The sequence below is a fragment of the Acanthaster planci genome, linkage group LG21, assembly GCF_054643075.1.
Source record: "Acanthaster planci isolate LZ-2023a linkage group LG21, COTS_SCS, whole genome shotgun sequence".
NCBI lineage: Eukaryota > Metazoa > Echinodermata > Asteroidea > Valvatida > Acanthasteridae > Acanthaster > Acanthaster planci.
The window spans coordinates 3217727-3239398 of record NC_141797.1 but is presented as its reverse complement, the minus strand read 5'-3'; the positions used below and the strand labels follow the sequence as shown (position 1 = coordinate 3239398).

At 41.3% G+C, this 21672-nt stretch overlaps 2 protein-coding genes across 2 annotated transcripts in view; both read left to right on the top strand.

Moving 5' to 3' along the window:
* Positions 1–2370: 2370 nt before the first annotated feature.
* Positions 2371–3125, top strand: LOC147795692 (uncharacterized). Its single transcript, XM_087131454.1, has 2 exons — positions 2371–2884; positions 3091–3125. The coding sequence occupies exons 1-2, from the start codon at positions 2371–2373 to the stop codon at positions 3123–3125; spliced, it is 549 nt and encodes a 182-aa protein (XP_086987580.1).
* Positions 3126–4472: 1347 nt separating this feature from the next.
* Positions 4473–21672, top strand: part of LOC110989742 (uncharacterized) — a 28438-nt gene continuing 11238 nt past the window's right edge. Inside the window, exons 1-21 of the mRNA XM_022254327.2 lie at positions 4473–4710; positions 5634–5756; positions 6226–6315; positions 7715–7951; positions 8235–8342; positions 11077–11166; positions 11352–11579; positions 12643–12966; positions 13150–13413; positions 14552–14686; positions 17186–17341; positions 17654–17749; positions 17942–17983; positions 18313–18576; positions 18755–19048; positions 19284–19401; positions 19643–19722; positions 19828–20102; positions 20656–20743; positions 20969–21045; positions 21475–21511. Coding sequence (XP_022110019.2) covers positions 4584–4710; positions 5634–5756; positions 6226–6315; positions 7715–7951; positions 8235–8342; positions 11077–11166; positions 11352–11579; positions 12643–12966; positions 13150–13413; positions 14552–14686; positions 17186–17341; positions 17654–17749; positions 17942–17983; positions 18313–18576; positions 18755–19048; positions 19284–19401; positions 19643–19722; positions 19828–20102; positions 20656–20743; positions 20969–21045; positions 21475–21511 — 3253 coding nt within the window. The 5' untranslated portion in view covers positions 4473–4583. The remainder of the gene's footprint in view (positions 4711–5633; positions 5757–6225; positions 6316–7714; positions 7952–8234; positions 8343–11076; positions 11167–11351; positions 11580–12642; positions 12967–13149; positions 13414–14551; positions 14687–17185; positions 17342–17653; positions 17750–17941; positions 17984–18312; positions 18577–18754; positions 19049–19283; positions 19402–19642; positions 19723–19827; positions 20103–20655; positions 20744–20968; positions 21046–21474; positions 21512–21672) is intronic.

Sequence of the window (21672 nt, the reverse complement as noted above, 5' to 3'; positions counted from 1 at the left end):
GCCACTGAGTCACCGCTTCGTATCATTGTCAGCGTGTCTGGAGCCTTCTGAATCTGATTCTGGCCATGTGGAAAAAAATTCTGTGAGTGACCACGCAAAATGACACACACAAGCTTACCTGAGGTTTCCATCTCTTTTACTCAGAAAGCTAGCGGGAGAATGTGATGTATGAGTCCCTTGAAATATAAATATTTTTTGGCCATAATTTGAACAATGTGCCGGACAGGTGCACAAAATGACACACTGCCACCTGGAAGTTTTTTAAACGTGTCAAAGTGTACAAAAACGGTTACAGTCTGTACATATGTTTATGTGTTTAAGTAATAAACACACAATTATAATTGAAAAGGTTATAAAAACCAAACAAATGCTAAACACATAGCATAAATATGTGCTGCGCTTTAAATAAACAGTAGGTTCAGCGCATAAACATGTTGTGTGTGTTTATTTATAAACGTGTCAAAATGTTTAAAAATTGTTACAGATTTTTGCGCTTTACAGTGTAGACGCCATCCAAGCTGAGTTTATGCCGTCCCGTTCCACAACGGCCTTTATCTCACCTCTCAGACGGCTCTCGGGGAGGTTCCGCGGGTATCGAAGGGATCAACACCTATTTATTTCCTTCATTGATTTGAAGGCCGCATTAAAAAAGTAGACAGACCATCCCTGTTGAACATACTGTCCCTTTCCCCAAAGTTTACCGGGCTTTTCACTCTGCTCTATGACGGCGCCGAAGGCTGTGTTCGGTGCGTGTCAACGGCAATGGGTCTGGCCGGTTTCCTATCGCTGGAGGTATGCGTCAGGGATGCGTGACTGCTTCGGATTTATTCAACTACATTATTGATCATCATATGGATGCAGTTTGCACCCGTTTCCCTAGGGTGTAGCTAGGTTGGCGCTACGTGACAGACCTTGACTATGCTGGCGACGCTCTTCTGTCATTCCCGCGCTGAGATAGCGGGCGCCCTCTCGTGTTTGGCGAGGAGGCAACTAAGCTTGTTCAACGAGTCAACTACTTGAAAACCAAACTGATGCATGTCTATGATGGCCATCCATCCAACCATCCATCGTCACTGGAGCTGAGAAAGTTGGATTGGTCCAGACATTTCGTCCACCTGGGATCTGAGTTCACCAACGACGGCAACCCCGAGTAGGAGATCAACAGACAACGAAGACTTGCCGCTGGTATTATAAGGAACCTGTGGAGACCTCTGTGTGGAGACGACGTGAAATCTCTCGCCGAACCAAACTGCGTCTGTACTTGGCTTTGAGTCTCGCGCCCTTAGGAGCATCGAGGGTGTCTTTCGGCAAGACCATGTGTCAAACGACGAACTACGCCTCAGCACTGGTCAGATAAACGTGTTCCGTGTCCTTGCCCAGCAGATTTAGGTGGCTTGGTCACATTCTCCGTCGTCCTACTGATCATTCCACCAGAGCCGTTTTCGAATTCGACCCAACCTTAAATTTATCCGACTGGAGGCCGTTATGGCATGGAATTTAGTAGCAGAATCTTTGTGTAGATATATTTGTGCTTCGCAGATGCGGTATTTGTCAATGGTAATTGGGCAGTGGTCGTTCCCTGCACAGTCCAGTTACTTTTGGAAGCTATGCTAAGAGAAACCAGAGCAAACTGTATAATTTGTTAACCCTCAAATCCGGTATTATGACAAAATGAAAGCACACTTCTTTGCAAGAATGTAGTCGCAATGACTTACAGAGCCAGTTTATAATGTTCATGTAATGTGTTTTTACCGTCATGCGGAAATCGGTACGAGGTAGAGATCCCGGGTGATGGGGGAATATACCACTATAGGCCTATAGTCACAGACTTTATGCGCACCCGTAGCCTCCACCACCGACTCCGTACTTGCCGGCACCACGATCTCACCTGGGATGAAGTGAATTTAAACATTCCAAATATTAGAGACTAGAATTGACTAAACACTTGACTCACCCCGACTTTGTCACCTATAATGGCTCATATCACCACGTTACAATGACTCGGCTCGAGTCACAAAATATAATTTTGTTACAAATATGCATCAACCACTGTTTTTCTTTTATTGTATCATCTTTCAACCACCTTCTTGTACGCAAACTATGTCTCGGTTCGTGAGGCAAGAATGCAGTGCGTCGTTTAGTTCCCTCTTGTGAGCTACGGGGATTGTGCAAGTCCTTGTGAAATGAATGAATCTATAGAAGAGATAAACATTATCACCGCGGTGTATTGCGGACGCAGTACAGGTGACCTCAGCGGGCGTCGCCCGCTCCACTTCATGGGCGTGAAGGGGCGTGTCCTCGGTATGGCTCCGTTGCGCTCCGGTGCTCCGGTGGTTGTGTTGGCGGATGGTGGGGAGCCAGAAACCGGGGATGTCGATGCCGCTGTCTCTGCAGAGTTGCCCACCCGACTGCCGTCCTACCCCGTGGAAGCGGTACGTCGATGACACCTTTGTCATTGCACCACGAGATCAAACCAGCCGTCTCCTCAACCACCTGAACAGTCTCAAACCCAGCATCCAGTTCACCATCGAGAATGAGCAAGACAGCAGCATTGCATTCCTGGACACCATGGTCCACAGGGAACCCGACGGCAGTCTGACCAGCACTGTGTATCGCAAGCCTACCCACACCGACCAGTACCTGGCCTTTGACTCACACCACCCAGTGTCCGTCAAGAGGGGCGTGGCCAAGTGCCTACATGACCGCGCCTCGCGCCTGGTTACCAGACCACGCCACACAGCCGCCGAGAGACGCCGAGTCACCGCTGCCCTCAAGGCGAACGGGTATCCAGCGTCCTTCATCCGACAGTCATCGAGACCCAAGACCAGCATCGAAGTGGAGCGACCGGAGTACAAGGCTTTCACCGTTCTTCCCTTTGTGGACGGTATCTCCAGTTGCCTGATGAAGGCTAGCAGCACTAGCAGCCGAAACGTCGCTACCAGCAACACGACACCGCGAGTCATCGATTATCTTTTTACTGTATGAATGAATCTATCATAATGGTGCAAAATCATTGGATAGCCCTTGCTGTGTCAGTGTATGGTACGTTTGTACGATACTTCAATGTTTTGTTGCCCCCTCATTCACTAGATATGTCACTTAATACGTCTAGGATGAAGGGTTAAACTCAGACATTTTCATCCCCTAGTTGAGATGTTTTGGGTTGGGTGCATGGGTGTATTAAAGGTTAGGAATACATAAGACTTTTCCCCCCCGGCTGTCTTCTGCAGATCGGGCGTTGAACCCTCCAGAACTCCGTGTTTCTTGCAGGCCTGTAGGATTTCTTTGTCATCAATGTCGATGGGGATTCCAAGCTTCCGTGGTTTTGCTTGTTAATTTTGTGCATTCGGTAGTTACGACCCACTGGTTTATTTTGTTGCCTGGACTGGAGTAATGGCATCTAATGACAATACATCCTCGATTTTTCTTAGAGACGATTTTGACAAAACTACCACCAAGACTATTTAGAGTTGTGGCTGTTTCCATCAGGGTAACTTTAGTAAAACATGTAGAAATGTTGGATTCAGAACTGGTAAAAACTCTCGGTTCCGCCAAACATTAATTTATTGGTATAAATGTAAAAACAAACACGTTTTGTTTCGTTCCACTATCCGACCAACGGCGAAGTCCCCGAAGTCATTTTCTGAGCTTTCGTCCTCAGTGGATGGAATACGCAGGGACATTCTGAAAATAGACTTAGTCTTTCAGTGCTCTAGAAAAAGTTTCGAATATTCCACTCATGATGCATTCTCTTTTCCTGAGCTACAATCACAAAGTTGTGAAGCAGGAAGAAAGTCCTGGAAAAAAACGTTGACATGACCATAGATTGTTTCCCGATCCTCCTCACGGCGGCATTGGCAATATTTAACCATTATATTTACGGTCTCTATTTTTATATAACAGATAGACTGGGAACCAGTCTATCGGGACTGTCGTACAGTACAGTGACTTTTCACATCCATAGCCAAAGTGGGATAAGCACAAACATGGTTTGTTGTGTACCAAATGTAAAGGGATACTTTTCTTGACTTTAACAAAATTCTTTCCTCCAATTTGAGGGCCCTTATTTCTTTTTCTTGAAAATACTTTTGAATTTCTTCCATCCTCCTCGAACGTTTTTACTTAGAATCCGAGCATCAATTTATAAAAAAAATTGAATTTACAGTCAACTTTGCGGCCGTGTGATTTACTTTTCGTATGAAAACAGCACAGTGCACAAAGTTAGAGCATCACGCGGGGTTTGATATGAACTGTGTAATAACTGTACAGTTTAAATATATGTCACTCTGTTGCCATATCTCGACAAATCAGCATTGATAATTCATGTTTCATGATCCCCACGAAAAAGAATTTTTGATTTCTGAATTCACGATCACTCATGCCGGATCCGTAATTAAGTCCCCGTTTGTATTTTCCCAGTAATTTGAATTAATGCTTTTCAACTGATTCATTTCTTTGCAGCTTCGCGATTAGCAGACGGTGTAGTACGCGCTGGTTTGAATTCCAATTTACTGTTAAACCCCGAGGTAGGACGAGTCAGTAGAGCTCAGGCGACTGACGGAGCGGTGGTGGATTTCACTCACATGCCGTACGTCACTGCACAATACGTCAGTGTGAATATTATTCGCACTGGTTCACAGGCCATTGCCCAGTTGACTGAAGTTATGGTGGAGGAAGCAACGACGACGTTGAAGGACGCAATACCATCAGGTTGGTAAAGATTTGCAGTACCAAGAGGGATTTGTAATTTTTGATCAATGATAAAGATTCTAGGGCAAGATTACCAATTGTATGAGTAACTTAAATGAAAAGATACTAACATTCAAAATATCTACCTAACGGGTTGCCCCACTACGTTTCCCTTTGAAGTCTGGTTCCTTATTTGTGATTAGTTAAAGCACTTACAGGCCGTCTGCACTAACACGGTCTGCACTAACATGTACATTTACTTATAGTGTTTTCTGCCATGAAATTTATTTTGGAGTCTTGCGGAAAGTGGTCGAAGGCTGGTCTACGTAAGAGGTCTTGAAAGTTTTTCTTACACAAATGGCCAATCGTAAGGATCGGTCCTATATTCGAATCCTTTTGAAAACGTTCATATTACAAAACTTTTATCTTTAAAGGTTATCAGAGGTAGCTCCTTCTCTTATGTTGTTCCATTTGTTTATATTTTTCTTCTGAGAATTCGAAGTAGTTCATTTCTAGTTTGTAGTACATCTTAGCCCATTTTTGTATCGTTTTGTCTGTATTGGTCCTTCTTTTTGCTTCCTATATGATGTGATGATAGTCTGGTTTGTCAGGTTTTCGTAAAGCCATTTCTCTATGAAGCATTTCCATATGCAGTTGGGGCGATAGGTGTACATACACCTGGTGGAACAAACACAGTTTTCCTTGAATTTCACAGCTTCACTCATTCCTACTAACTTGTCATTCCACGAGGGCAAGCAAGATGGGTCTCTGCTGAGTGTACAAGGTCTATGCGTCGCATAAAAATACCCAGAGACATAATTGTTATGATTCATATTCACGTTTACAAAAATCATCTTGTACATACGCCAGTCCTAATAGTTAAAAAAATAGTTCAACAAGCAGGTCTCCAAGTCCGGCAACTAAGGTTTATCATATTTTCTAAGGTACCAAAGTCTTGAATCTAACTGGCTGTCAAAGTAGTCAGATCTCAAGCTTCAGTAGCCGGGACGCAGGAAGAGCAGTGGATGGAGTCGCACAGTATGTTAGCCCATACTGCAGCCAAACAAGTAAGGAGGATTTTAAATAGAAATTATTCAAATAAGAAACTTGGTATGGCTTACCTTATCAAACCTAGGAGCAGCCAAAGTACTTACTTTTTACATAACTTTATGATCTACTGGACGCAAGGTATTTCCGAATTCAGCTCTTTTTGCGTAACAATGAAATTGTACACATGGAAATGTAAGTTAACTATCGAAGTATCAACGTTATGCCCCTAGCTTAGCTGTGAAACAGATATCTTGCCCTCTTCTTAATTAGGAAAAATTCTCAATCATCCTTTTTGAAATCCATGTCGATACCTGTAATTGGTAATGATGTGGATATGGACCGATTGCCAGATTGATTTCAATTTACTGATATTTGTTCCTGATATCACACTCGACGTTGAACGCCTTTGCTTCGCTGTTAACTACTTTCATTACGAGGTTTCCTTCTTACATTCGGTATTGGGATCTTGTGAATGTTTTTTCCCAGATACACAGCAGAATCCTTGGTGGAAGATAGATCTGACATCTTATCACTGCATCAGTAAAATCGCCATCAGGAATATAGATGATCTGAGTCGTAAGTTGCACAGTAGGCATATTAATTTGTCTACAGTGATTGTGATGACCCGTTAAAGGTGGTGTGAAAAGGTAGTGTTGGTAAAAACCTGAAAATCAGACTGCAGTATAATCCGGAAATATCTTACACGAAAGATAGTACATAACAGTCTCAATCAGTCTGTAAAATATTTCCACCCACAATGCTGTAGTTTTCGAAAAAACAAAAATTTGTTTTCCTTTGCTACGATGGTGTGCCGACCATCGTAATACAGTTACTTTCACTTCGCACATCCTTTATCAGGCGCCAATTTTCGTATACTTGTATGTAGTGTTTGAGATGTTGTGGGAGTCTCCATTGATGAACAGATAAACCTAAAAGCAGCTAAAAATATATTGACAGTCTTTAACCAAAACCGCTGTGAACTGAAATTATGGACTGAGTAGTATAGGCGTAAAGTAGAAAGTAAATTGGATCCGTGTGAAGTTGAAATTTATGGAAAGTTTTTAAACTGGAAAACTTTGCTAATTAAAATCACCACGAGATAATAATGGTATAATTCAAGATGGCGGCTGTTTCCGAGCATGATAATTTTCGTCAACAAAAAGTTTCCATACTTTAATCCCCCTATTTTAAGACATACTTCTTTTTACTTATAATAATTAATGACTCAACTATGAATGGAGTTTTAGACTTTCATCGACGTGTGAACTGACATGAAAGTGCCGTTATAAACACGATCGCGCGCGCACGTGAATTATCATAATAGGCCCACTCGTTTCGATGTCACGGACATAAGTCGACAACTGTGTTCCTAGATGACGTTTTTCCATGAATCCGCAATGCTACATTGTCGAGGAGGCGCATTATTCCAAGGTAGATTCACTGGTTACTCCTAGCCATGGTAAACTGCTCCTTTTTAAGGGAATGAGAACCCGGTATGTCTGTTTCCCACCTTGACCCTGCGCATTTTGTTTGCTTGTACCACGAACGCCGTTTAATTAATCCAGAGATTTCACGCAAGATAAACTACAAGATTTAAGCGTTGAAAATGCCGCACTATTTTTCTCGATTTTTCACAAAGCAATTGACTCAAACATGAAACAAGTCAGTGGAATGTAAGTTGCATTGAATATTACACACCGTAATCAGCTTATCTTATGAAATTACGACGAAAAAACCCAATGGTGTACAACACCTTTAAAGCCAGCGAAACAGAAAGGGTAAAGTTTTTTTCCATCACAAATAGACTGAGATTTTTGTGTTACAGTGGCCTTCAGGTGTAGAACTGCCAACACAACATGATAAAGTAATGGAGGAATTTCTGACTAAATTATACTTTTCGTTAACATTAGAAATCAAGGCTCAACCTTTACTGTTGCGATTCTCACGGTGCAAGTAATCGTGTCTTTCATTTTAGACACAATGAGGCTGAAGTTAGAGCATGCTGTTGCACGTGCTGGCCTGAGCAACACGTCTACTGATAACGCGATGTGTGGATCTCCAGTGACCCAGTACCAAGCCTTAATCAATGACTGGATTGAATTCACATGTAATCCATCCAGACTCGCTCGCTACGTTAGCATCGATATCCCCGCCCAAGCTGCTCTTATATTGTGCGAGGTGATTGTTCTACCGTGTAATCTCCAACCTCCAGGTGAATCGTTTGACTCCCTTACTCTACATGTATCTTAATGTTTCACAGGAAATCAGATTCATGTGTATATGTCTGTGTGTCCATAACGTCATTAGTATCACTGAATGATGTTGCGTTATCAATTGAGAAGTATAGAATCAAGAAAATTTGTATGGTAATTATGAAGGAATTTTTCAGAGCTGTTTGGAAAATTGTTTTTGTTCTCTTCACTTATTTCAAAACTATGGCATATCATATTGTTAGTCATTTTGTTCCATTATTTTGCTTATAATTTTATACTCAGCACTCAGTTTATCCGAGAAACCACGGAATCAAAGCTCAACGATAAGTGGACAGGATGCTTTTAAAGCCTTTGATGGGCTCCCTGAGGAACCGTTCTGTAGCGTCACCGGTAAGTTCCAGCTCCATGGTCAGCATCGATCATTCCGAACGAGCAGCTCCGGAGTAACAACTCACTTGACCGTTTGTGAGTGTCACTCCCGAGTAAACAGCTTCAGATTTGGACGAGTTGTCCTCTGATTAGTGTTCCTATGATGAACATCCCATACAGAAATATCTTAACAGAGGTTGATCATTGTAAATAATATGGAGACGATGTAAATGATTCTTCCGAATATGTAATTAGTGTGTAAACCGATCCAATGACTCTCTATCATTCTTTTTGAAAACGGCTCCCTGCCCTACGAGACACGTTACACTTTTACCTGAAAAATGACATCAGTCTTCACACAACATCAAAGGAATGCTTTCATTTCATTGGAATCAAGGATTTCAAACAACTTTCCGTAAAATTATTGAAAACAAACTTTTCTTTTAATTTACTTTTCAGTTTTTCAGACTAAATGACTGCTTTTCTTTGACTGTTTTAATTTTGTTTTCGTTCCCTCCTCCTAATTGGGTCACGGGACGCATAATAATGCAGCTCACGCACTCCTGATATATTGATCCATTTTTAATCGTGGCGGCTGAACACACTAATGACGCGCAGGTGGCGTGATCCCTATTTTTTGCGATAAAATTAGCTGGATCATTGTTTTGTTATCGAGTTGTTTAGAGTAACATTATTGTAGGCTTATAACATTTTTCTGAAAAGTACATTCCACTGAAAGTCGTTAGTCTTGGGGATATTCTGATTGTTGATTCAGCGGACTGAAGTTACACATGTAGCGTTTTACGGACAACCCTCGCGCTGTTTCAATGGACGCTGGCTGACGAGTCTTCGTCTATCACTTGTCACTCTAAAATCCTCCAAAACACAATTATATTCAAAAGACACCCCGGGAATTCGGAGTATTTATTTGTTGAGGGCTTCCTAAGGGACAATCTTCTTTGATCTAAGCTTAATTAAATGAAATCGCCAGTCACCTTCCAGCCCTGTGTCCTGGTGTCCTTCAATTTGTTTGGTCCGGCATCCCTTACGGGGGAATAACCTTCCCCAACTGCTACTAGTCTCCATTGAGAGTAGTGAACACTGGGGAGAGCGCCCCCACACGCTCCAAGTCCTATCACAGAGGAAGCTCTCAACAACATTTCCTAGTTAAATGGGTAAACCCACACTTGTTTTCTACTGATTTGAACAAGTTATTCGGTACCATCCCTTTGGTGTCATAACACGCGAAAGTGGTGGAAATATGACATCAGACCCTTATAATATGGTTGCTTGTCTTCAAAAGAGGATAAAAAAAACAGAACACATTTTTATTGCTGATTGGATATGTTTGTCAGATGAAGCCTTTAGTCGAAGGTAGTAATAGCAACCATCCATCCACTTGTGAGTGAATTTAATCTTAATTGTGAGTTAGAGTTTAATTAAGCGCTGCCAAAGTTATCCCGTGGTTTGGGGCAACTTTGGCAGTTTGCTGGAATTTAATGAAAAACATCGAAGATCATTATAGCGAAATTTTACACATGAAAACCCTTCAGGTCAAGTCTCCAGGTGTATTTTTATGACAAACATAGCTTCCATAGAATCATTTCAGAGAACCTTATATCATTTATACAGCGCACTGCGAAGATACGGCGACTACAATCAGGGGGTTTGGCTTGTACCGAAGTTACCCTTTAACGGCAACCTATCAAAAAGTAATACTTTTCGTCATGAACTTTGAAAAGACCAGTACGTCTAGCTACAGTATGCCTGTGTATCAACACAGTTTATATACAATCACGCTGTATGGGATATCAATTTGCCTACCTAAGAGGTTGGCCTAATGTACAGTTTGCTATTGAGGAATACCTACATGTATATGTTGTAAGGGCCTCTGATGTACTAAATACGTTATACAGTATGCTCGGCATGATGCAGGAGACGCCAACCAGCAAATCGTTTCCAGCTAGCCTGTGTTGTAAAGTACGACACCTTACAGGTTGCTATACATAGGGTATTAAACGAAGCCAATGGATGACCTAGGCTTGCTCATTTTTAACGTTCAGTGTAATCAGTTTGAAATAATATAGTACACCCATACCCTACAGTGCACCAGTGAATATACAGTGCCGTTGGCAACAAAACTTATGTTTTAATATTTCAAGATAACTGAATCATTTTGGAAACCTGTTTTTGAATCGGGATGTACTTTGACTTTTCAAAAGAGTTTTTTGGTAGGTTTTGTTAAAATCAATAACCCATTGAAATTAAATAAGTTTACGCAAACAGATTGTATTTCATGACAGTAGGATTGATAAAAGTAAGAAAAACGTTTTTCCACCAGTAACAACTGTCAAAATCAAAACGTCTGTGTTCCAATTCAAAGGAAAAAAGGCAATCTGTTCATTTTTAATAACAAGGAAATGTTTCTAACCTCGTTGCAGGAACAATGCACTATCCACACTGTTTACTGCCCATAACAGTGTAAGTGTACCAAGATTTCTGCAGACCAACTTTGCACCTTGAACTGAGAATTAATGGCGGGATAGAAGAGCTGTAAAACATCACATAGCCTTCATCAGCTTTGTTCATTTGGGGGTTTCTATAGTTGGGAGTGCTGATGTTGAGCTTTACTTGTCTGCCTTGGCCGTCTTCTGGCGACAAGTCTCCCACACTCAAGTTGGTCAAGTGTTTGTGGTAGGTGTTGTGCCATGCTGGCATCTTTGATGCTCGATGTTGCTGTTGTACTTTTAAACAGATAATGAAGAGAACCCGTGGTGGAGGGTGGACCTGGAGTCAAGTTACTGTCTTGGAATAATCCGAGTCAGGAATACAGGCAGTCCAACAGGTGAGACTCGTTTGTGTCTATTCTCTGATGGGTTCATTTCATAGTAACACGGAATAAACGATCTAAAATCGAGGATTCGCTGTAAAAACAGAGCTAGATACAAAGTTAACAAAGAGATGGTATTCAAAGCAATTTTAATGCCATTAAAAATCAGTAGTGAAAATGAATGCACTTTTTCATCACAGAACCAAACTTGCAGGATGCTGTTGTAAGGGCAGGCCTAAGCGAAGTTCACACCAACAACATCATGTGTGGTACACCAGTGACCAGTGATCAGTCTGTTATCAATGACTGGATAGAGTTTGCGTGTGACCCGCCGGTACTCTCCCGGTATGTTAGCGTGGACATACCGGGACCTGCGAGCCTTAAACTATGTGAGGTGACGGTATCCACATGTGATTTTCAACAGACAGGTAAATCAATTCTTATTTAATAGGTGGCTATGAACTAAATGAAGAATGCTTCTGAAGAATTATAGCTTTTAATTAACATGAATTTCATTCGACGAATATTTCAGCCATGATATTTTTGATATTTAAAACATTTGCTCTCGGCATGTTTGTAAGGTTAACTGTAAGAAATCAACTCAAAATCTTTGTTTTGGGGTTATGGAAATGTCACTTTTTGGTACGAAAAGGTCCGATGCTTTCCATGAAAAATATGGGTAGATATTGTTCGTTGGTGATGTTTATAGTCCAGATTGTGAACTCCAGAATTCCTTTAGGAAAATAAGTTTTTCTCCTTGGTCTTTGTAATGTCATAATTTACTGAAACAACAAAATACTAAATTAACTGAAACCTATAACAGCAAAATGCCTAAAAGTCTTGTAAATTTTAGTGAGTTTTTGGGAAAATAGTGCATTTTACCTAAGATAACCCCACAATTTGATCACAAAAATGCAAATTTGCATTAGCATAATAATAATAAAAGCACCAAAATACCCGGTAGGACTGCCGTTATTCGATTGTTATTTGGTGTAGACTGTTACTACCATGTTCACAAAACAAAACATTCCAATTAAAGGGCCACTTATATATAACAGGTTTGCCCTTACCCAACGTATATTAATAAGCACTGTATGCTCAGTGCTTGTCCGAGAGCTTGCGAAAAAAACCTCACAAGCTTACTCGGGTGGGACTCGAACCCACGACCTCCTGCTTACTAGTGCAGATGTCTTAACCACTCGACCACCGAGCTTGCCGGGATCGGCTGGCCGGTCCGAGTCAAATGGAGCAGCGGGTACCGCGAACAATTTTCAAGATGTATTTAAAGGGCCACTTCCTACTCCTATTTGCCACTATTACGCAATCCACAGCAAATTCAGGTATTCCAGAAAATTTGCAGAAGCTGAACACATTTCAAAAGGAGCAAATTTCCGAGCAAATGTTATAGCGTCAAATTCACCCTACTTTCGAATTTACCTGTAGTGCGAACTGACCCTGGGTTAAGAAAACTCATTGTTTCGGTTCTTATAGCAGCGAACGTTGTGGATTTCACTGTGGCTGCAAATCCTGCACTCCTCGGTAACGCTGGAGACAGCGGTTCATCCATCACAGCCTACAAAGGTGCAGGAGACATCTCTGTTGGCGTGTCATTTGGCCGCCAGCTGCCAACGGGAGGGAGGAGCAATGACCTCCCCTCTGGATCAGTGGTACTGGCTGATCCGTCTACGGGATGTGCAGACAAATTGGTCTTACGATTACCAGAGGAGAGTGGAATCGACAGAACTGGTGTCTTTTTCTCTGAGATGATCAAGAATAACAACAGTACCAGGATACATATCGTCATCCTAGCCAAAGGTGGGGAATTGTTTCAAGACATTCGGTATTAAAGAAGTCAGTAGCATAGTTATCCCGTCGTCCTTGGGTACCGAAGAATTTTGGATAATTTCTGAGTACACTTTAAATTTGCCTTCCCATAATTTCCTGTACCTGTATACCAGATAATACATGGCGCTTATTTATCTCTTTTCCAAATGTCAGGAAATAACGTTCACGTGCGTCCCATTCAACTAACACAGACAGCAAATATCGGAGAATCCGTAATGCTACAAATGCGCGATGTTAACTCGCCAAGCACCGACTACAGGTGGAGGCATAATGGAGGTGTCATCATTGAATCTTGGAACAACCTTCTAAACGTGTCAATTCCAAACGTAACTGTGGAGAGTGAGGGGATATACGCCTGCTTTGCTTTATATCAGGAAATGAAACAACTGCATGGCATCATGAGACTCATAGTTAGAGGTGTGTTTTTATCGGTTGTATATTATTTAACAGTTGTGTTATAAAATGATAAATAAGTGCTTTTCCTCCGTGCAGCGAACCAGCAAACGTTTCAGAAAATACATTTGCAGTTGGTCAATTTCTAAATAGTCTAGAGAAAATGTGCAGATTAAAAATATGCTAAGTTAATACATTCTGCGAAGGAAAGTTTATAACCCATTATACAATCCTTTCCTAAACACCTGATATTAAACCCTTGAATCATTAAACTAGCTTTAATTCAGAATCGTTCATTTCCCTGCAATTTGCTCCTTCGTCAAAATTAAATTAAAGGCCGTACGTGTAAAGTCAAAAATCAGGAAAACAGTACCGCCGGGTAACACGCGAGCTATTGCAATTGCAGTGTTAATTTCCCCTTTTTGCAAAAATGGAAAACCCAATTCTGCCCTTACATGGCTCAAAATAATCTTAATTAGCAATCTTATAGCAAATTTTACCCTTCATTGCTAACAGAAATAACAAATTAAGCACACAGCTTGCCCCTTCGTGAAAACCAAAAATAATCTTTTGCAGTGGCGTATCCAGCAACTCCCCCCTGACGGATTTTAAAAATATTTATTAACTATTCACCCTGTGGAAACAATACCAGTAAATAAAAACAAGGATGTCAGGACCGTAAGGATTTTGATTTTTCCCCCCAATTTTATATCGAATAATTGCGAAGCCGCATTCGTTTTGAACGCGCCCCCTACCCGACATAGGTTTAGTCACAATGAATGTGTTAGCGTTAGACAACGTATTTGATTGGATAATATCGTCGTTTCGTCAAAAAGGTGAAGATTTTTATCAGACAGATCATGTCTTCGTTGTCAGCAACATGGGAATGGTGTGTTCATATACATATATATTGTCAGATTAACTAGCCAGAAGGGTTCTAATTATGAGACTGAGGTATGGATTCCGACGACAATATATCACCAAACTTTTGAAATGTTTCTTTAGTCCTTAAATATGAACATAATATGTGTCACCTTAAACGTCTCTGAACATGTTATGTTTTTCTGCCGAATGTTTAAGATTGTTTTAAATAGATTTCCCCTCGCCTAAGGTTTAAGGATCATGCATCACATTATTATGTGGTTATTGATATAATTATCAGGTTGTCCCTTTGGTTGTTGGGATCCACCTTCGTGTCTGAAAACCTGTCGTCGATGCTACAACGGCGGTGTGTGTGATGACAAGTCTGGTACTTGTGTATGTCCTCCAGGATTCAATGGAGACAGTTGTGAGCGAGGTCAGTAAAAAGGTACTTGGTAGTAGAAGAGGTCAATTATCTATGGTGTTTTAATGAGGAAATAAGATTAATACAACAATTTACTTTGACGAAAGATTCTGATATTCAATCTAACCTATGCTGAAAAAACTGCGTCAGGTCAACTCAACTGAATCTAAAACCAATCGACAGCAGGTAGGTAAATCTCTGTAACATTGTACAACCTCGTTTTTCCAAAAGGGCAGGGAATGAAAATAAGTAAATGAGCAAGGTATGGTGAACTCTTTGAGACAAACATTTCTCTCTCTCTTTAGCCTCCATCCAGGCGACGCAACTATACGACGCGACGGCACGACGGTTCCCTTGCGTCGTGCCGTCAGGTCGCACCGTCGCAATCTTGCCATTACAATTGTAGACGCACGACGCGTCGCTGTCTTAGGTCCTTTCTTTGTTGCATTTTTTTCTGCCTAAACGTCGCCCCTTCCGTCGCCCACCTAGTTGTGCTGTCATGCGTTCTCATCGTACGTCGTGTCGTGCATCGGGTCGCCTGAAGCACGACGCGATGCACGACCGACGCACGACGCGACACGTCGTGTGCTGTCGCCGTTTGCTTCAGGGTGTTTATAGAGGGCGTCTTTACTGTTTTCTTTCATTTCCTTCCCCCGGCCCGTGCTTGCACAGTACATGCCATAGGTACCAGGCCATGATTCTGTTGTTCTTTTTCGTGGATTCTTTCTAACGTTGTGTTTCATTATGAGTGAGTTGTTGAAGAAAACTCTTTTCCTTTTTTTAAATCAAATGAATCAGAAAGAGCTTCGCGACTTATCAGAATTTTCTTCAGGAAATATATAACATTAATGTCAGCCACAACAATGTTTTAGCTTTTCCTGATTTAATTGAGATTTTTTGAATTATTGTAAATCCATTCTAAGATTATTATGTGCTTGCAAAAAGGATCTGATGAGAAATTAAGCACGAGGCCAAACAGAGAGGAAGAAAAGACACCGTCACAGTGGTAATACAATGGATCTACAGTGTTTTACTATGGAACACGCCAGCGGACTAATATCATTGAAAGTGTGTTGCTGATGAAGTTAACGAGGAAGACTAAACTGAAGAAAGACTGAAGACTGAATATTCGGAGGGTAATAATATAGTGCGGGCTGGGTGGTAACTACCTAAGCTCGTGGTCAAACTTGCGGTCGTGCAATTGTAGACAAATGGGGTGGGAGAACTACTTGGAAACTGCTGGCATGGACCACAGGGAAATATTTATAAGATTAAAAATCTACCACAAATGGGAGCTTCATCAACGGTCTTAAAAAGAAATTGGATGGACATTCGAACAAGGATCAGCCGGGCAAATTAAAAAGTGATGAATTATGGGCATAAACTTATAATGTAAGACCACCTACATACGCAGATTTTCTTTTTTCTCGTTTTCATTTTTTTCTGATAAAATATGAAAAAAGCTAATTCAATTTGATGAACGGATGAAACAATTCCCCCCCCCCAAAAAAAAAAAAAATCAACGCCTGCAACTCAGGGCATGTATTTTGCAAGCGCGATGGACGGAAATGAGAGAAAAATCATTGGCTGGGAAATTAAGGAGTGACGAATTCTGAGCTTGCGGTTTTGACTTATTTTGAGAGAGCAGTTCCTATATAGTGGGATTATTTTGTTCTTTTATCATCTCTTTCAATAAAATATGACAGAAACTAATCCAAATTAATGAATGGATGAGATAAAAACAAAGAAAAATCAAAAGCGAATTGCATGTACTTTGCAAGAAAGGAGAGGGAAATGAAAGGAAACAGTAAAGGCGCCCTCTATAAACACCGTAAAGGGCGACAGCAGGCAACGTGATGCACGACACGACGCACGACGCAACGCACGACGTGACGGGCGACGGAAGGGGGCTACGCTTAGGCAGAAAAACATGCAACAAAGAAAGGACCTAGGACAGCACGACGCGACGGGCGACGGCACGACGCGACGCGTTGTGTGTGTACAAACGAAATGGCAAGAAGGTGACGGTTCGACCCGACGGCACGATGCAAGGGAGCCGTCGTGCCGTCGCGTCTTCTGGTTGTGTCGCCTGGAGGGAGGCGAGAGAGAGAGAGAAATGTTTGTCGTAAATAGTACACCATAGTAAGGAGACCTGAGAAGGATATTTTCAGGAGCGAAAGGTTTTAAGTGAAATTCGTTTCTTTAACCATCTCAAGGTAACTTTGCAAAATATGTACTCGATGAGGATTAGGGGAAATTCCAACTTGAGTGTTTCATGGGATGGTTTCGGTTAGAAATCACTCTTCCCAAAATTATAGAACGTGAAAGGATGTCCCCACATACAGGTAAATTCCCCATAGGCGGACCGCAGGAGGGTTCTGTGAGCTTGCTGCGTGACCTTTTACGTTCAGGCTCTATTTTAGAATGAATTTGTAACCAAGAAAAGTGGAATAGAATGATAACGTAAATTTACTGTGACTGTCTTCATGTGACATTGTATGGATATCGCAGCACATGGTCGTCATATTTTTGGCAAGACTGCTGATCAGCGATGTTCTAGCAGCACTGATCCACACCACGACGCTTGCCGAGGGCGTTTGTTCTGTCTACCAGACCCTTATGGATGCTCCTGTGCTGCAGGTTACAAAGGATTAGACTGCATGCAAGGTACGATCTTAAGAAGTGTACTTATGTCATCTTCTGAAAACAAGAGGATTTAATCTGTATGTTAGAGGAATGCGAGTCTGGGGTTGGAAGTGTTGACATACTGGGGCCTGCTGTTTGTCTTTGGTTCATGAGTCTGCATTCATTTATCTGAATGAAGATCATGAACACGATAAAACGTCCCAAACATTAAACGTTCGTGAGTACAGCAATCAGTATTTAGACATAATGAATAAAGGATAAAATGTTTAATGTAGTTAAGGATTAAATGCTTTACATATTTCTGATATTTCCCTTATCAATGTCAAATGTTAGACTGTGATGATGGGACGTTTGGTGCAGATTGCAAGCAGACTTGCCACTGTGCTCCAGGAGGAACCTGTAGTAAAGATACAGGAGAATGCAGCAATGGTGAGAGGAGTTATTCTACATTAATTTATTTTCATATATTAATTTATACGATATTAATTCATATGTTTGCATGATTAATGAATAGCAATTAAATTTGATTTCGGAAAAATTGTGATCACAGCCGATGTTAACCTGATTCAAATTAGATTTGTTTTGACAAATTGAACTTTGTGTTGGTGTTTGTTCTGTCAGGTTGTGCATCATCTTATTTTGGAAGTAACTGTCAGTGTTCACGTAAGTTGAATTGACAATCAGTCAACAAATCATAAGTTTGGGAAAACGATTTTATAGCTGTATTTATCCGAAAAGTAATTGGAAGGAAAGTAATTGGAATGAGGCTACGTCCCCCGTAGTTTTGCCATTGGAGCAGATGTTTCATTCTCGTTCATAAAGTATTCTAGGCTTTTGTGATTGGTACATTTTATCAAAATGACACAGCCTTTGCAGCTCTGAGACCCCTAAGTATCTAAAAGCTGCAAAGGCTCTGTCATTTTGATTGATACCCATTCTTTAATAACTGCACTATTTTCATGACGCGTTAAAGTTATTTTTTGCACTCTCAGCTCAGAATGGCGTGCTTGGGCTTGAAGTGAAGTCAGACGACCCCCATCAACTGTTCGTTACATGGCAACCAGATCCATGCGCTTCCGGCTACGAATTGACAACCAGGAACGAGTGTGAAGACACTGTATCTCAGCAATTGATACTGGAAAACACTTACCATCTCGTCACTGGTCTAGAGTTACCATTAAGCCATAGAGTTTACATTCTACCAGTCTACCCAGATGATGAACGTGGACCTGAGGTGACATTTCCACAAGCAACCAGTAAGACCCCAGGTTTATGAAGTTGGAATCAATATCATAGGCTGCTTATTAATCTGTTCACAAAAATGAGAAGACATTATTCAATTTACACAGCTGAATGTTTATCTTCCGACGAAAAGCTGATCAATTCTCAGTTCGTGACATTTTCAAAATACATATATGATTTGCGTTTTACTAGAGCCAACAGCAGCCCCAAGTAACGTGAATTTCACCTCAGCAACACCATACAGTCTGAGTGTCTCTTGGAGTAAGCCACCTTGTGGAAGCCGAGGTGGCATCATCATAGGCTACACGTACAAACTGACTGAAGTAAGCCCGGAATCCCAAGTAGTCATTCGGTCAATGACATCAGAGGAATCGGTGACCATCGAAGGTTTAACGCCCCTGACTGAGTACAGTTTTCAGGTTGCTGCCAATACCACTGTGGGAGCTGGACCGTACAGTAAGGCTTCAAGGGAGACGACACCGAAAGGTAAGATACCAAAAAGATAACTCGTTCACTGGCATCTTTCTGGTCTGTCATCGTCAGACTGAGCGCAGGTCTCATTGGTTTGCATTCATTAATTTAACTAGTCCGCATTCAGAACAAAGGAAAGGTTCCTTAATTCCTTTTTGGATGAATAGTTTCATGTCTTGCCTTGCAATCCCACGTTTTGATTTGTTTAAAATGCCACTTTAGATTTCCATATTCTTTCATTAACTAACAGTACCCCAAGTGGATGGCACACCAGTTCCTGGCTCATCATCAGCTGTCGCTGGGGGAGTAGCAACTACCGTTGTAATCCTAATCCTTTTAGTAATAGTTGCCATTGCGCTCTATAAGAGGTAAATTTTTAGTAACAGAAAGTTTACTCTATTTTGTCTCGAAGGCACCTATTTTACTAATACCGTTGAGGAAATATTTTACCAACTGCTCTCCTGTACAAAAAAACACTGATTTTTTACAGTACTAATTACTTCGCAATTTTATGTGTTTTGCTTCTGGTAATCAAAATTATTTTAAGGATATATCTTTCCAATATCAGTAAAAACGCAAAAACTGATTTTTGGTTCTTTAAAATTACAGACAATCTCGTCCGACAAAGAAGCCGTATTATACTGATGGAGACGTTTCACTAAAAGGAAGAGATGTACATTTCCTACCAGGTACACCAGTATGTTTTAGACTGTTTCTCGATGACTGACAAAAAGGATAAGCACATGAGTATCCTTAACAAGCAGTAAAGCAATCCACTTCTCGTTATATATTAGATCCAGTACAGGAGACTCCATCAAGCGCTCACGCTACAGTTAATCCTGTGGAGATATGTCCTGATCCACCACCCACTCCAAAGCCCAAGCCTGACCTTAAACCCCGCCGGGTCTCAACCAACTCACCAAAAGAGACCCTGGAGCAGCCTGTGGTGGACGAAGATGAGGAAGAACTGCCCTACGCTGAGCTGCCCTCGGTACGAGAAGAGAACCTGGCAGAGTACATCCGAAGCAAAGACAAGGCAGGCGAAAAAGGATTCCCTATGGACTTCAAAGTAAGGAGCCTTTGTTAGTACACGATGCACGCTTCGCATTCCAGGTCTGGAGTCATTGTAATGTTCGATGCCTAACGTAACTTTGCTTTCGTTCCTTAGCTATCCGGTTCGTAAGTGTGACATCACTTCAGTTTAATCCACGCCCATCGCACATGAACTGCTCAAAGAGTTATATGTGTTGATCGTCGTGTACTGGAACCATGGAACCAGAAGTTAACGCGCAACTTCAGCGATCGTCCAATGGGAGCCTGTAAATTGTGGCGCGTCTTCCTTTGCGACAAAGTCAGTTACGAACCGGATACGTTCGTAGTAGCGCACACAAGGGGGTTTGGGGTTGAGCCCGATAGGTTTTAATGCTAAAGCTATTATGCGGGAAGGGGTAGGTTCTACACAATTATGTACAATACAAGTGATTCCCGTATTTCCATTGTATTTACTTTCCCGATTATACATGAATAGTTCAGTAATTAATCAAGTGTTTTGAATTGATGAATTATGCATTTGAAATTTTGATTTACTATTACCCCGTCCACGTTTGACTTCTCTGTTAAAGGGTTTGCCCAAAGGTTTGCTTCATCCCGCTACCGTGGCAGAAAAACCAGAGAACAAGACAAAAAATCGCTACGCTAACGTCCTTGCCTGTATGTATACACTCATGCACTCTCTAATACGGGTACATTGACACATTTTGGAATTATCAGATATGAAAATAGTTATCTCTCCTTTATTGTCACGTGTAGTGATTTTTCAAAATGTGACCTAGTGTGTACGCATTAGAGTGTATTTTGTTTTGTTTTTACCGAACCACACAAAGTACATTCCAGACCTACGACCTATTTAAATGAAACCTGATTTCTGTGTTACAGATGACCACTCGCGAATTGTTCTGCAGCCGTTGGAGAATGATCCTCACTCGGATTACATTAATGCTTGCTTCATAGATGTAGGTTGAGGACATTTTAAACATTCTTACTGTCTCATTGTAAATCAATGTTGAATTGCAATTAACGACTCTTCCTGTAGAGATTTCCTAAAGAGAGGATTTTTTTTAACGGTGCTGTTTAAAGAGTGAGTTACGATAGAGCTTGTCCTTATGCACATGCGACTCAGTTTCCAATGCACTGGGGCTGAACGAAATCCAGTCTCTGGTCAGGAAAAGGGCCTGATTCCTTTCTTTTACATGCGGGTACTCAAGAACAAATACCTCGCATCCGTGCTGGTTATTTTCTTGCCGACATTGGCGACATTCAGCAGCCTTCCAAATCATGCATCTTTTCACCAGTTAGTTTCAAATATTTTGGTACACGAGGTTTCTTACAACGTTGACAAGAATATCCAGAGTAATTTTTTCGGTTCTTCTCGTCTTCCCCAGGGGTATGACAAGACAGACAAGTATATTGCAAGTCAAGGTAGTGTATTTTCCTATATGTTAGATTGTTAACGAACCCTCCGCTGCACAGGACCTACTTTTTAGGGTTAATGCTCGGACAGGATACAATTGAGATCCCGTCGTTATAACCCTCTTCCCAAATCCACAGTCCCTTCTACTGGCATTTAAATTGATCCCCAA

Excerpts from the sequence above, each read along its gene's own strand:
- LOC147795692 (XM_087131454.1), top strand. The coding sequence starts at position 2,371 with ATGTCGATGCCGCTGTCTCTGCAGAGTTGCCCACCCGACTGCCGTCCT. Across the intron at positions 2,885-3,090 it reads CGTTCTTCCCTTTGTGGACG|ATATGTCACTTAATACGTCT; the intron begins GTATCTCCAGTT and ends CTCATTCACTAG.